The 13,951-nt window shown below is 36.3% G+C and overlaps 1 protein-coding gene across 4 annotated transcripts in view; it reads left to right on the top strand.

Moving 5' to 3' along the window:
- mlip (muscular LMNA-interacting protein) overlaps nt 1-13,951 on the top strand; it is a 58,492-nt gene that overhangs the window by 13,685 nt on the left and 30,856 nt on the right. For 2 of the 4 annotated variants that reach the window (XM_015374476.1, XM_015374474.1), the window contains exons 2-5: nt 4,094-4,219; nt 9,836-9,973; nt 10,245-11,801; nt 13,126-13,203. In XM_015374476.1, the coding sequence (XP_015229962.1) occupies nt 4,106-4,219; nt 9,836-9,973; nt 10,245-11,801; nt 13,126-13,203 (1,887 nt within the window). In that variant the 5' untranslated portion in view covers nt 4,094-4,105. Of the gene's footprint in view, nt 1-4,093; nt 4,220-9,835; nt 9,974-10,244; nt 11,802-13,125; nt 13,204-13,951 lie in introns of those variants that run through there. The other 2 variants (XM_015374475.1, XM_015374477.1) reach the window with 2 other exon arrangements.

Raw genomic sequence — 13,951 nt, 5'->3', positions numbered from 1 at the left:
CTTTCTCTGGGTTTATTAGTATATTAGAATACTAGTGACTAATTATTCTCTTTTCTTATTTGTTTCATGTTTTAATGGACTTTTGGAGTACAGACTCAGATGTTAAGTAGGAATTGGGATGATTGTTAATGTTAAGAACTGTTAAAAGAAAGTTTCACTTCTTTTTAGCTCTTTTCAGACTTAAAAAAAAACTTGTAATGTAATTACTCATAAATAGTGTTTTTTTTCTCCATTGTTTTGTTGTCCTTACACTGTAACAAGTACAGAGGGAAATTAACTCTTTACCTTTTAACCCATGGGCTGCCATTGTGCGACACCTTGGTAGCAGTGTGGGGTTAAAGGTCTTTGCTCAGGGACCCAGAGTGGCAGTCTGTGGCAGTGAGGCTTGAACTCAGAACCTTCCAAGTGCAACGCCCTAACCACTAGCCACCACTCCCCAAAGCAGTGAAGGGTCTTGCCTAAAGACCCACACTGGCAGTTCATTCCCCCGAGCTGGGATACAAACCCAAGCCTCTTGTTTGCAGGATGGGTGACTTACCACTTGAGCTAGCTAGCCACTAGTTGTTTGTATACTCTAAATTTGCAATTGATTGTCTGAAATAAAGTTATTCATTCTTTAATGATTAATTCATTCAAAATCATGCAATGCACATAATGTTAAACCTTACAGTAGATCCTAAGCCTATTTTTTACTATGGACCCACACTCCCCATTCCATTGTTTGGACATGCAAACAAATAATTCCACATAAAACTGAAAGATAATTTTCTAATTTAGTAAAATGGGATCCTTGTATTGTCGGTGTAGAGGTTGACATAAGGTTTTACTTGGTATTATTGGGGTTTCTGAACCAAAGTAGTATAACAATTTGACTGTCTTGGATAACAAGCTCTAACTGAAAGACAATTGGGCTAAAAGCTCAACTTCAAAAGGACTGAATTAAATTGCATAAAAATAAAGAATGCTCCCTGAAATGGCTCTAGTGGGTGGACCTTCAAAGTAACAATATTATTTGAAAATAGGAAAATCAGCTTCAAAGCAAAATAATAGTTTGAAAATATAAGATCTTATTGTTTAATAAAGCAGAAAAAAGCCCCTGGAACTGCAAACATGAATAAAAAGTTGCCCAATGATTGTGAATCTCTGATGTTCTAATAATGCTCAGAGCAGTTTCTTGCAGGCTTTAGAATATTTGCATAGTTTGACCCTAAAAACAGATCTTCTGGATAAAAAAACTACGTCAGCGAAGCCATTCATCTCTGTTATAAGAAAATGTATTGTAAACATGTTATAGTACATTGCATACGTTTTTCCTGAAAAAAAGTAATTATAAAAAAAACACAATTTTTTTTTTATCAGCTAACTTTGAAATGCAGTACTTTTATTTGCTCTGCTAATAAATATATCAGTACTTTTTAAGTGAGACATATTATTTTTTCATTATATTTTAATCAATATGATGCTTGAATAACCCAAGATGCCCTACAATGAAACAAGGGTTGTCCAGAATTTATAAGAAAACAAGAGAAAGTTTTCTAAACTATTTATTTTGCTTTGGATGTGGGAATCGTATGGATTCTAAATGTGAAAAGTCAGAATTTGATGGAACAGATCTATTTCGGAGTATATAACCTGTCAAGATGACTGAATAAAATGATTTAATTCCTTTCTTTGAAAGGAAAGAAGGAACTTTGTCTTCTTGGGTCAAAGACACTATTAAATTGATGGGTATAGTGTAAGGAATCAAATAAAGTATAACTTTCAGGTTTTATGAAAAACATTCATGACTGTTTTTTCGGCTTTATTTTCACTTTGAAATGAGTTGAGTTTTTCCTATGGGCAGAAACCTCTACAATCAGAAACTTAAATTTGAAATGCACATCTGTAGATGCAATATTCAATAGTTTGAAAGTGAAGTTCACCAAATTGAAACAGAATTTATTGATGTGAAGCTAAATAAAAAAATTTAATTAATATTTGAAACTGAACCATGCATTTAATCTATGACAAGCACAAGAAGTGTGTGGTAAAGAAATGAGAGGCTAACGGTTACAGTTGGGCTACTTGTTGCTGTCAATACACTTGATTAGTATAGTGTGCAACAGGTTTTGCATTTTCAGCATTCCGCTTATGTCTTGAAACCATGGGAGCTCTGCCAGTGTCCCACAAAAGCAGCCATTTATATGTTACAGGATAGGAAAACCCCCATACGCATGTATATACAATGACACTTATTTACCTGATGCTTCCTTTTTGTGTAATACATTTAATGCAAACTGGAAAAAATTGCTGCTATTCATTTAACATAATAGGAATCTCTGTTCAATTACTCTGGTCTATCTCAGGGTCCACCCACAAAATGGGAATTTTAGATACATAAAGGTTTTATTATTTTTACTTTACTTTACTTTCAAACTACTACAATTACTTCTGAATTTTGCATATAAATATTCGCTATAGGCAACTCAAATATGGTTTTTGAAATTTTAATTCCATTTCCAATGCCACAAGTTTTTGCCTGTATTTTTTCTCTTTTTTTGCAGATCCTAAAGTTTTTAAAACATTTGTTTTGTCTGACTTATTCTGAAGAGTTTGGTTTTATAACTTTACAGAAAGGGGAACATTGTTAGCAGACCAGTCAAATGACTTGTTCTTTTAGAATAATTTGTAGCTTTGTTTTATTTTTATATATAATTTTTTAAAGAACCTCTCTTGACTGACTTGTATATTGAATGTTAGAAACACTCAATATACAATATACAATAAATATACAATAGCCAATAAAGTATTTTACAATATTATACAACTTCACTACAATTAGCATCATGACAAAGACAAAATACTCCCTCAGCCTTGTGCACATAAGACTATGCAATTTCCTCAAAACATAAAAATACTTGAGTTGAAGAGAGGGCAACATGTTTGAAAGCATAGTGTTCTATTTAATCATAATTAAGTCCTAATTAGTCCAAAACCAAAAATTAGTAGGCAAGCTAGGACCCATTTGGAATAAAATTATAGTTAAGAATCCTTCCTCTGTAGCAAAAATAGAAACATTTGTGGTGTTAATGTACTGGAGGAAAAAACATATGTGGTCCATACAAATGCATTCATCAAGAGTCTTTTTCACTTTCTGTTTTTTTGCTAATTTTTCTATCATGCTGATGAACTTCAATCAGGGTAGGTTGCCAGAGGCTCTTATTAGTTTCTGGTCAGCTTCTGTAAGCTTCAGGCAAAGCTGCTAATTTGACTGAAGAGGCAAACAAGGCGATTTTGTAGACTTGCTGGCCATTTTTCAGCACTTATTCAGAAGAGGCTTTCACATTCGATCCTGAGCTACTCCATTTCTATCGATTGTGACATAAATATTTATCTAAGAATATCTGTTTTTGAGTATTGATTATTCTGATATGGAGTATTTTCACGTGGGGATGGAATGACCTATAAAAGTCCTAAGGGAATACAGTCTTTACAGCCTACTATTTGGACCAGTACTTTTATTACTTTTTTATACTTGACTGTACTTCCTCATCTTTAACACGGTGTGTTTGTATTTATCTTTAATTTTGTTTTTTGGCATTAAGGATAAAAATGGTGTATCGGTAAAGATTCTGTCACATTAAACTCATACGTACCAAAAAACAACTTCTTTCACCCTTTTCTTCACAGTGTTTCAGTTTAAAAACACTTCCAATTACTTAATCAAATGACAGCAAAGAAGTACATGGATTTTTAATTTAAATTTGAATGTTCATTTTTTATTTTAAAACTTGGCTTGAGGAGAACATGAATTGATTTGACCTCAGTTAAATCCTTTCCCTGAATCTGGGTGTGTCATAGCTTTGAACCGCATAGTTCTTAATTAACTCAAGTGTTTGTGGGTGCGGTGTGTTGAGGGTGTGTGTATCTAAGCAATGATAGATCATCAGCAGTAAGGAATAGTTACATAACCCTCAACCTTAACCTGTCCGGAAACTTTCGTAATGGCAAGAACATCTATTGTATTGCAGTCAGCATTAATTGCAAGTTGAAATTTTGTGTTAGTCTCAGTAAAACTAATAATTAAATATTTTTTTTGTTCTTGCGTTTGCAGGTTTCAACAGGGATGCCCGCTAAGCCTGCAGTTTTCACCTTTGTGCCTCTGGTGCACAAGCTTCCAGTTGAAAGCATTCTTGCCAAGGATGAGAGGTCTGAAACCCTAAAAGGAAAATCAGATAAGGTACAGAAGCTGCAGCAGTGCAGACCTAAAGGGTAACAAAGTAAGACTTTAGAAGACTTGTTTTAGAACCTGTTATTCAACTGTTCAGGTTCAAAAGAGTGATCAGCAAAATTTTTAAAATTTAAGTTGTTGTTTTTTGCACATACATCACTACAGAGCTCAACTTAGATTGAAAGAAATACAGAGAAACAGTGCTGCGGTTTGCTACGCTCGTTTTGCTGTGGGCAGATCCAGATGGCGGTGATCCAAGTCCTCGCTGCCAAAGTATGAAGGTGATCAAAATAATTATTAACATGCTGCTTTTCAGCAAGCAGATTACAAAAAAAAAAAAAAAAAAAAAAAAACACAAAACATGCTGGGCTGATATTTTTCTGAAAATAGAAAAATAATGCTCCAACCCAAAAAGGTTCATGAGGCAGAAAATCTATTTCTGCAACTGTCACCTGTGTGAAAAGATTTTCCTCTGAAGTGATTAATCATGTAAGGAGCTTCAGGATTAAATTTCTTTGCTAAGGGGGAGTAATCAATCTCACTTTCCTATAGCGTTGTAGAAAGGCACCTCCGTTTATACCTCATCTTTAGGGAAAAATGGGAAGAATAAATTTACCTACTGCAGAATCTTTTGATATGCCAATTGTGTCACACCCATTAAATAAAAAGAGTTGTAGGAATATACTTACACATTTTATTGCTAAAAGCATTAACTCATTCCTCCATATCATCATGCCCAGATGTTCCTTTCAGTTGCATGACTACAGTTGTAAACACTCAGTATCTAGGTGCACTGACTTCTTCCACAGTTTGTGAAAGAATGCATTCCTTTTAGAACCCCAATGAATTTTTAGGCTTTTGCTTTGATAATGTGCAACCTATCAACAGCTAAATAGATATAATACAAATTTCCAGCAACTGGAGACAGCAAGAATTGTCTTATTAAATGGTTTGCTACATAAGATCACAGAAACGTGTCAGGGGATGCTGGGTGCATAATGCTCAGAGAGCTCAAGAATGTTCTCAGAGTCAGTAACTACAAACCTGCAAACTTCATTTGTGCTTTAAATCAGCTCTAGAACTATACCAAAAAAGCTTTATGAACTGGGTTCCCATGGCTGAGCAGCTACACTCCAGTCTGAGATAATCAGCACTTATGTATGTCTAAAAATGAATATAAAGCACCTGGTTTGGCACCATGCTTACATGATTTTACTTTTGTAAGAGTAAAGTTTGGTGCAGCTGGGTTTACACTGTGGGGTTTTTTTTATAGGGGGGATTAAGCATCTTAAATTTAGTAAAAATATCTTCAGTATGCTTCAGCTACCCTAGACATTTAAGATAATTTTACTCTCTTGTTGCAGCATGACCCCAAACCATTGCAGAAATCATGGATGAGTGAGCTTGAAGCAGAACAATCTGAGTGACCTCCTGAGAGTCCTCACACCAACTAGACAAAAAGCATCATAATGAATTGGAGCCCTGAGTGCAAGCCAGGGGAAGCTAATTGAGGATCAGTAGCCTCTTTTACAAAGCATTTGCATAATATTAGCAAAATAAGCTTATTGTTAGAGTTTTGGCACTTAAAATATGATCCGGATTTTTTTCTGTTTGCCATTACATTTTCAAAACGATAATGGTTTAAGAGTTCAGTGCATTAAACTTTGTACCAATTTTGTTGTTGGCTGGTTAAGTACTTTTATACATGTCATCTTCATTCTCTTGTAACAGATATTTCTCTGTATTTTTCATGTTTTTGGACGTTGTTTTGTTATTCACCCATCTTAGACGTCAGCATTATATTCCTCCCTCAGTCTGCTAGCCAGCTATCCCCATTCAAGTCTGCTGAGTCAAGGTTGACAAAAGGACAGAGTTACTTTTGTCAACCTTGACCTTTTCAAAAATAAAATACATAGCTCAATCCCTTCTTGAAGTTTTTTGTAAAAACGGCCACTGTTTGACCTCAAACGTGAACTTTCGGAGTAAAGGCTAAAACCTTTCCAGAAACATACTTCCAAACCTTGGTTAACCTCCACCAAAAGTATTGAAGCATCATATTGAGAATAAGTACATTTTTGTGCGAAAATTACATCTCAGTTGCATCATCCACCAATCAAATGTTGAGATATTCCATTTTAAATTGAGAAAATTTTAACCATATTCAGATATCTCTGGCTATGTGAGGTTCGAACATCAAAGATTTTTCAAAAGTGACCTCAGAAGTCCAATTAGATGCAATGCTACAAATCATGTGAACATTTAAAAGCATGACATTTTAAAACAGAAATTAGATATTAACAGAAACAAGCATCATACAATTTCTTTTTAATTTTTTTTTTCCGTTTTATTTTATCAGGGCACAAGGAAATGTACAGATAATGTAAGTGCATTGCAACATTAAAAATAACCTTTCCACAGGGCAGGTGTTGGCCCCCTAAGGTGAAGGATTGCTAATAGATGTTTATCCAACATAGCCATCAGAATGGCACCTCAGTGCTGGATGCCTGAAGTCAGCTTGCAGGCTCCCTGATGTTGACTTCAAAGCATTTTTTTTACTAAAGGGTGGGGGAATGACCCTATTACTTTATGAAATTACTGCAATGTTATACCCCCCAAGGATTGGTAAGCCTTTAGGAAGTCACATTGAGCATAGCACTAAATTCATCAAACACATAAATGAGGATAGTTGTTTTGTTTGTTCTTAAAAAAATGCAAACAAACAACAAAAGTCTTGGTTCTGTGGTTTGTGTACCAAATGTGCTTTTCTTTGTAAGTCTAATATATTTTTGGACTTGGTTTTATGACTGTAAAATGATAAGATAAGCCTAACTGTAAGCATAAAAATAGCTCCAGATAGAGAAATTTTTTTCTGCCAAAAGCAATGCTATACAATGCTATTCAATTGTGAACACCCCACTGTTGAAAATCTAAGCATCAAGAAAGTCTGCCTGCTTTAAAGAAACACTATCTTAACCATCAATTCACTGAGGAATTCTTCAGAGGAATCAAGTTCAGGGTTCTTCCTTGATGTTTGCACTTCCCTGACCAGAGCATAATTAAGTTTGTATACAAGAACATCAAGAGAATGATGTCTCCTACACAGAAGATCTAACACAATGCATGACACAAGGTTCATACAAAGGCAAAAGTCACAGTGTACTAGAAATAACTACCAAGAAATACTTTAAGAGGTTCAGGAATCCATCGAGATAAAAAAAAAAAATATATATATATATTTATATATATATATATATAATAAGGTTTTTGTACCCAGAACCTCCTGAATTCATAGTAAAGTTCAGAAATAGCATTCTCAAGTTCCGCTTATAAATTTGCAGTCAAGTCACCAGCAAGAGCTTTGTAGCACAAGTGTATGAATTCTCTGTCAAATGACTATGCCACTTTAAATTAGAGTGTGTTCTTCCTCTTTGTCCTTGGTCTTTTGTAAATCGCAGATTGCCTTCAGCTGTCTAAATTACTTGAGGTGAAAGCACAAAGGCAGATATCTTTGAAAATGTCTTTTTGCTTTTTCTAATGCTCTGTTATTTGAAGTTACTCGGATTTTAGAAAAGAAAAGCACATTGGGCAACAACATTTTGAACAAAATTCAAATGAGTTTTTCAAGACTCATTAAGAACAATGTAAATATCATAATTAGTTTATCTTGCAGCTTTTTATTTTTTAAGTAATAGAATTAATTAACATTTTTTAATCCATAGTATGATATTGATTGAAAATAATTAACGGTAACCTACAATTGAAAGCCATCCAGCAACAAACTTTCTATTTTTCCTAGAAGTTCTCATTCTGAAGTTCTCATTCTATAGGCCTTTTATTTGTCTGATTCATGGTTATTCAAGAGGCTCCCAATGAACGAATTTCTATGTTTTTAGGGTCATTTTCATCATAAATAAAAACATTTGAGCCAATGGTGATGCTAAGTGTCAAAATGTTTTCAGGAAAACTAAGCGAAAGTCTGGTTGTTTCTGATCTAAGCCTGTTTTGTGGTTACCATGACATGGATGACCGATGACTAGGCATGTCTGCAAAATTCAGGTGCAGTCCATTGCAGTGTAGTCATTTGTGTGCGGAGAGAACCATGGGGGAAGAACACACCCCATGTGCAGGAGTCTCTGCTGATGATCCGCTGAAGCAGGCATTATGAGCTTGGTGCTCTTCAGGACTGACAATGTTGAAGGCTGAGCTGAAGTCCACAAACATGATCGTGGTGTATATTGTGGTTTTTCAAAGGGGTACAGGATAAAATATGGTCCCAGGTTGACTGCATCACCTGCAGACTTGTTTGCTTGGTGAGCAAACTGCATGGAACCTATAGGTGATTCCGTCAGGGGAAATGACCTGTACTGATTTTACCCTGTGCCCAGTGTGTTTCTAGGAGACCAGGATGATGATGCAGCATTTTGAAGCATAAGGGAATCTCACACAGACTTGATTAAGATATTAGTGAAGATGGTGGCAAGTGAACTGGCACAAGCTTATGAATAAAAATCTTCATGACATCCCCTGCAGTACCTTTGTGAATCCCACGTTGAAAAACTCAGCTCCAATAGATTTTTTAAAAATAAATGTTAACATTTTATATACATATATACATCTTTAATAGTAAATGCATATCTCATATACAAAGAGCCTATAAATCAATGTAATAGAAATATGAATTTGGACAAAAAAAAAAGTTATTTATAAATTACTCAGTGGGAGGCATGCATTTTTTTAAACCATTCCAAATGCTGGCATGAGAGTATTTGAATGAGTAATGTTTGGTGAGGAGCATTCCATGAGACTGGAGGTTCTGTTTGCCATGAACCTAATCTACGGCTTCCATCCAAATATATTTTTCACATTCAGATTTCAGATTCAGATAGAAGGCAGGAGAAAGATATTTGTAATATATAAAGGTTACTCTTAAGTCTTTTAGAGGTGTGAAAAAATTTGGACCTTAATAGTGCTGAAGGAATCTAATAAAAACTTTTAATTTTTTGAGGAAACATCTCAGCTTGTTATTCATCTCAGGAAAATCTTTATTAAAGTAGTAGACGTCTGATAAATATTTAACAAAAATCACAAATTTGCTTTTATCAGCTTAATGTTGCATAATTTTGTTAGGTAGCTGACCTTTCAAATGACCAAAATAAAAAAAAGGTATGTGAGATTATTTAATATGTTTTTAGGGGCATTCTGTCACAATTCTTCTCCACTCAAAGGTTCTTTAAAACATTAGCATTTTAAAGAGTCTGGGACTTAATTATCAAGGGATTAAAGGTTGATGTAGCCAGATCAAATGGTCTGTCAAGGGCATTTTGAAGTGACCTAGAAGACAACAGGTATAATATATGATCAGGTCACATCGAAATGTGTTTTCTAAGGATGTTAAAACAATAAATGAGCCTCAAACAAAACAGCCATTTCTACAGACTGAGGTGGGAACTGCATATATCTAGACATGGGATTTGGACTGACATGCTGATTAGCTTGGGCCCTTGTGTTGTGGCAAAGTCAGGCTCAACCCTAAAGCTTAGTGACGCTCTCTGAAGTTTACCTCGGCTCTTCTCGGGTTTCACTAGTGCTGGTCCATATAGATGTTTTTTCTCTCTCCCTGATCAGAGCATTGCTGTGTCCCAGGAGAGGACAACCGGAGAGGCCATGTCACAGGAAGACATTTGCAAAGCGGAGATTGTCTTTATCAAGGACGTTTATGAGGAAGGAGTACGGAAACTTGTCCAACTGGAGCAAGAACCTCAGGTACATCAAAATGAGTAAAAGAAAAGGAATTATTTTATTATTCATTCAAAATTAGTTATCTACAGAAGAAATATTGCTACAATGTGTTCAATTGGAACCTTAAGGATTTAATCTTTAGTAAACAGATTATTTATAAGAAAGTAAGGCAAGTATAAATTAATTGTAACTGACATTTTATTCTGCATGTCCAAGAGGTTTTAGCTTATCTTATATTAGATTCATTCTTAGACAAAATTGGAAAATAAAATCTATCTAATCTATTTTTTTTTAGTATAGTCCACCAGATCATGAAAGCTTCTGTGGATCCAAGTCGTCTCCTTCAGTCAGTGCCCGTTCTGAAAATACACCCAAGCATGAGGCCACGGCGACAGTCTCTATGGAAACAGTTGTTGATAAATGCAGGGGCAGTTCCTGGCAGCAGTGCTACGATATCTCTGGGCATTCTGAACATAGCTTGGGGTACATGGCAAACACAGTGTCTGTGTCAGAAGACAGAACTAGTCCCATAAATTCTCCGGACCTCTTCCCCACCCCTTCTTCCTCCAGAGAGTCCATTCTTTCAGAGGGCTTGGATAAAGAGCGGAGTTGGTACTCCATGCAGCCGTCCTCTGTGGCTTCTCCTACTTCTTTTAGCAGAACTGTTTCTCAGTGTTCATCTATCCGCTCTGGAGTCTTCTCTCCTTCTGTGGTTCAGATCAGGAGGCACGTTCTTGCTCCTGGCTCAAGTCTAATTCATACTCCTCAGTCCTGTTTCTCATCCTGTGACAGTCTGTCCTCTTCCACTTGTCAGCAAAGTCCCCCTTCCCGGCGTCGCCCCCCTCTCACCCGGCTCTCCCTCCTCACTGCGATACTTAGAAAAGGTCGTCTTCCTGTGCTGTCTTCTGGGCTGCAGAGGCCTTACACCCCCTGCTGGCCTGTTAACCCTGTGACTCTGTCTGTCTGCAATGCATGCTCAGCTGCCTCCAGTGTGGCCTCTGTTCCCCTGGAGATTTCCTCCCGGTTCTCTATGCCCACCTCTGTAGACAGTCGAAACCGTGTTAACTGGGAGCCCAGCATGTTTCACCCTTCACCTCTAGCTGCAGAGTCAAGCAAACCCCTCATGGAAGGTCCTCAAATTCAGGTGACAAGCAGTCAACTTAGGAGAGAGCAGGTAATTTCACCTCCACTAAATAAAAGCAACACGATCCCTGAAACCTTCCCACCTCTGCTCCCAAGTTTAAAATCCATTTCCATGGTGCGGCATGAAAAACCTGCCACAAGGGCTTGTACCAACAGCTTTATTTCCAAGCTGCAAAAGCTAAGCCCTACCATGCTCCTCACAGACCATACAAATAACTCCAAAAAGGTAATTCCCCCAACCTCTACATCTATTAAAGAGCGTGAGAACTCTGTGCCTCTGAAATGGACTTGCCCACCAAATTCATCTCTCTCAAGGCTCCAAAGGCTGTCTCAGCAGCTAAGATCTCAGCCTGGCTTCCCGTCTCCTCTGCGTCCCGCTCCTGAACAAAATACACCTTTGGAAACAGGTTCCTCTCTCTTGGATTTGCAACAAACAACAAAGTCTGGGGGTGACAAGTCAGAGGGGAGCCGCCCTGTTTCCACACTTCAGACTTTTCAGAAAGGTCACAACCTATCTCCTTCTTGCTACAAAACAGTAGCTTTTCCTGGTTGGTCATCCCCCACCAATTCAGCCACTCCTACACCCTCTCCTGCCCCACCAAGCAGAGACTTCACCTCTTCACCTTCCTGGTCCCAATGCTCCACGCCATCCCCAAGGCCAGGAAGTGGGATTTCAGACTGCTCAGGCAGGGAGGATAAAAAAAGAAAGGTAGTGTCCTTGTCTGTCACAAGCATGAGTCTGAAGCACTGGTGATGTTATTTCTTTTCCTGGCTCACACTGTTCTCTCACGCACAGTAGTTAAAATGACATGTCATCTGGTGTTAGGATATCAAGTGTTGTGCTCTGTATTTAGATTTCTGTTTGTGTTTGTCACATGACCCATTGCTGCTGGTATAGATTATCAATTGGTAGAGATTTTCACATTAGTGCTGAAGACAACACATCTGGTAGTCATGTTATTTCTAATATGAATCTGCCTTGGAATAGAAAAAAAACACGATAGGATTTAGACTTCAAAAGCTGGTGGATGAAGTTGATTTTTTTTTGTTTTATACTTATTTTAACAGGGAAACTTAATAACTTTTTGTATGAATGAGTCAGTGGTTTTGTGACTCATTATTAAGAAAACATAAACTGAAGGACATTTACAGTAATGAGCCATCTGGGCAGCAAAGCACCCTTGTTGTCTGGAACAATGAATAAGCCCAACACACAAGATCTTGCAAATAGAATATTGTCTTATATTTTTTCTTTTAAAAGTCTTTCACATTGCGAACAAATAATAACATATATTGAATTATCTCTGACAAGCAAGCAAAGGTAGATAATTGTGATAGAAAAAGGAAAACTGAATATGATAGAAAAAGGAAGGGCTGAATGCAAGTTAAGCTAAATCAATGATTTGTGGAGCAACTTTTTGCTGTAAATATTATTTCAAGGCTTTGGGGTTTGTTTCTACGGAGGCCTAGAGCAGTCATGACCCTCTGATACTTTCGTATGAACATCCTCCCCATAATTGCAAATGCTATGTTTGTTATGTCAATGACAATTGATGAGTTGACACAAGATTCTCATAGGATTACGAACCACTGCCAGCTTCACAAAGCAACGTTTTTCATATTAATTACATAGAGTTGGGCCTTATTTATTTATTGGTTGACTTCTGAAGCAAGTTGGCTGAACAGGGTTTTATTTAGGTATTAAAGTGGAATAAAATGATACATTTAATAAATCAAAATCAAAACAAATGTAGCATCCATACACACACAACAGCTGCTACTTTGTGTTTGGCTGATATATGGGATAACATTAAACAGAACATTAAGAAAAAGGTGGTAGGAGAGATGCAAAGGGGCTGTTTTGTTCAGAAGTGAGTTAAAACACCTGCTCCAAGAAGTTTAAAATGCATAATGATTCTTATCTCCATACATTTTACAAGAATATTCTTGCATAAACTGCCAGAAATCTGCAGCAGCAATTATAATGATTAATTTGTATTCATTGTCTGCTTTATTCTTTCCCTTCCCCTAAGCAGCAGGCACACAAGATTAAGTCAAGCTACAAATCACTGGCTGCAATCCCAACAAACACAATTCTCTTGGACCAGCAAGTGAGTTCACATATTTAACTCTAATCCCTCTAATTCATCCAGTTATCCTGTTAAACATCCAGAAGACGGTTTTAATCCCCAATAAATTTGCCAGGTGTCGGTGGGAATAATTTACATGATAATATTGGTAGAAGTGCAAAAGAAAGTTTAAATCAAACCTGTAAAGTTTATAATTTATGATTAAATATTTCCTGAACACGTTCAGTAGTATTTTTTAAACAAATATTTGAATATCCGGTCCTTTCCACGTAACACTTTCTTTGGACACTTCACAAGAGGTGTAGTAAAAATTGCACTCTGGCTTTTTTCTGCAGTTTCCCATGAGAACATTTTTCTTAATTTTTATACATACCCAAGCCTTTTTCTGTAAGATATATATTTATCAGTTTGTTATTCAGCAGTGCTGTCTGAAGCATTTGCACATTACAACAGTCTCACCTCTCAAAAATGCAAAGTATTTTTCCTTATAATTCTCAAATATTATCTAAGAAAAGCAACATAGGTCAACATCCTTGTTCATGATTATTAATGAAGGTTTTGTAAAATTGAGTTTTTTCTTTATTATTGCCATTTTTGTTTTACTTAAACCCAAATAAACACCTAACTTTTGCAGAAGAATTTTGTTGAATCTTAAAAGAATAAGCAGAACCTTACTAGCTCTTTCGAACCATTTTTCAAACTCTCTGGTCTTAATTCTTTATTTCTTTTTTTTGTCTTAAAACATTTATAAAACATTTCTTCTAGTTTT

Source organism: Cyprinodon variegatus, unplaced genomic scaffold (assembly GCF_000732505.1).
Source record: "Cyprinodon variegatus isolate N-32 unplaced genomic scaffold, C_variegatus-1.0 Scaffold104, whole genome shotgun sequence".
NCBI lineage: Eukaryota > Metazoa > Chordata > Actinopteri > Cyprinodontiformes > Cyprinodontidae > Cyprinodon > Cyprinodon variegatus.
Note: the sequence above shows the minus strand (reverse complement) of the source record. Positions and strands in the feature narration are given on the sequence as shown.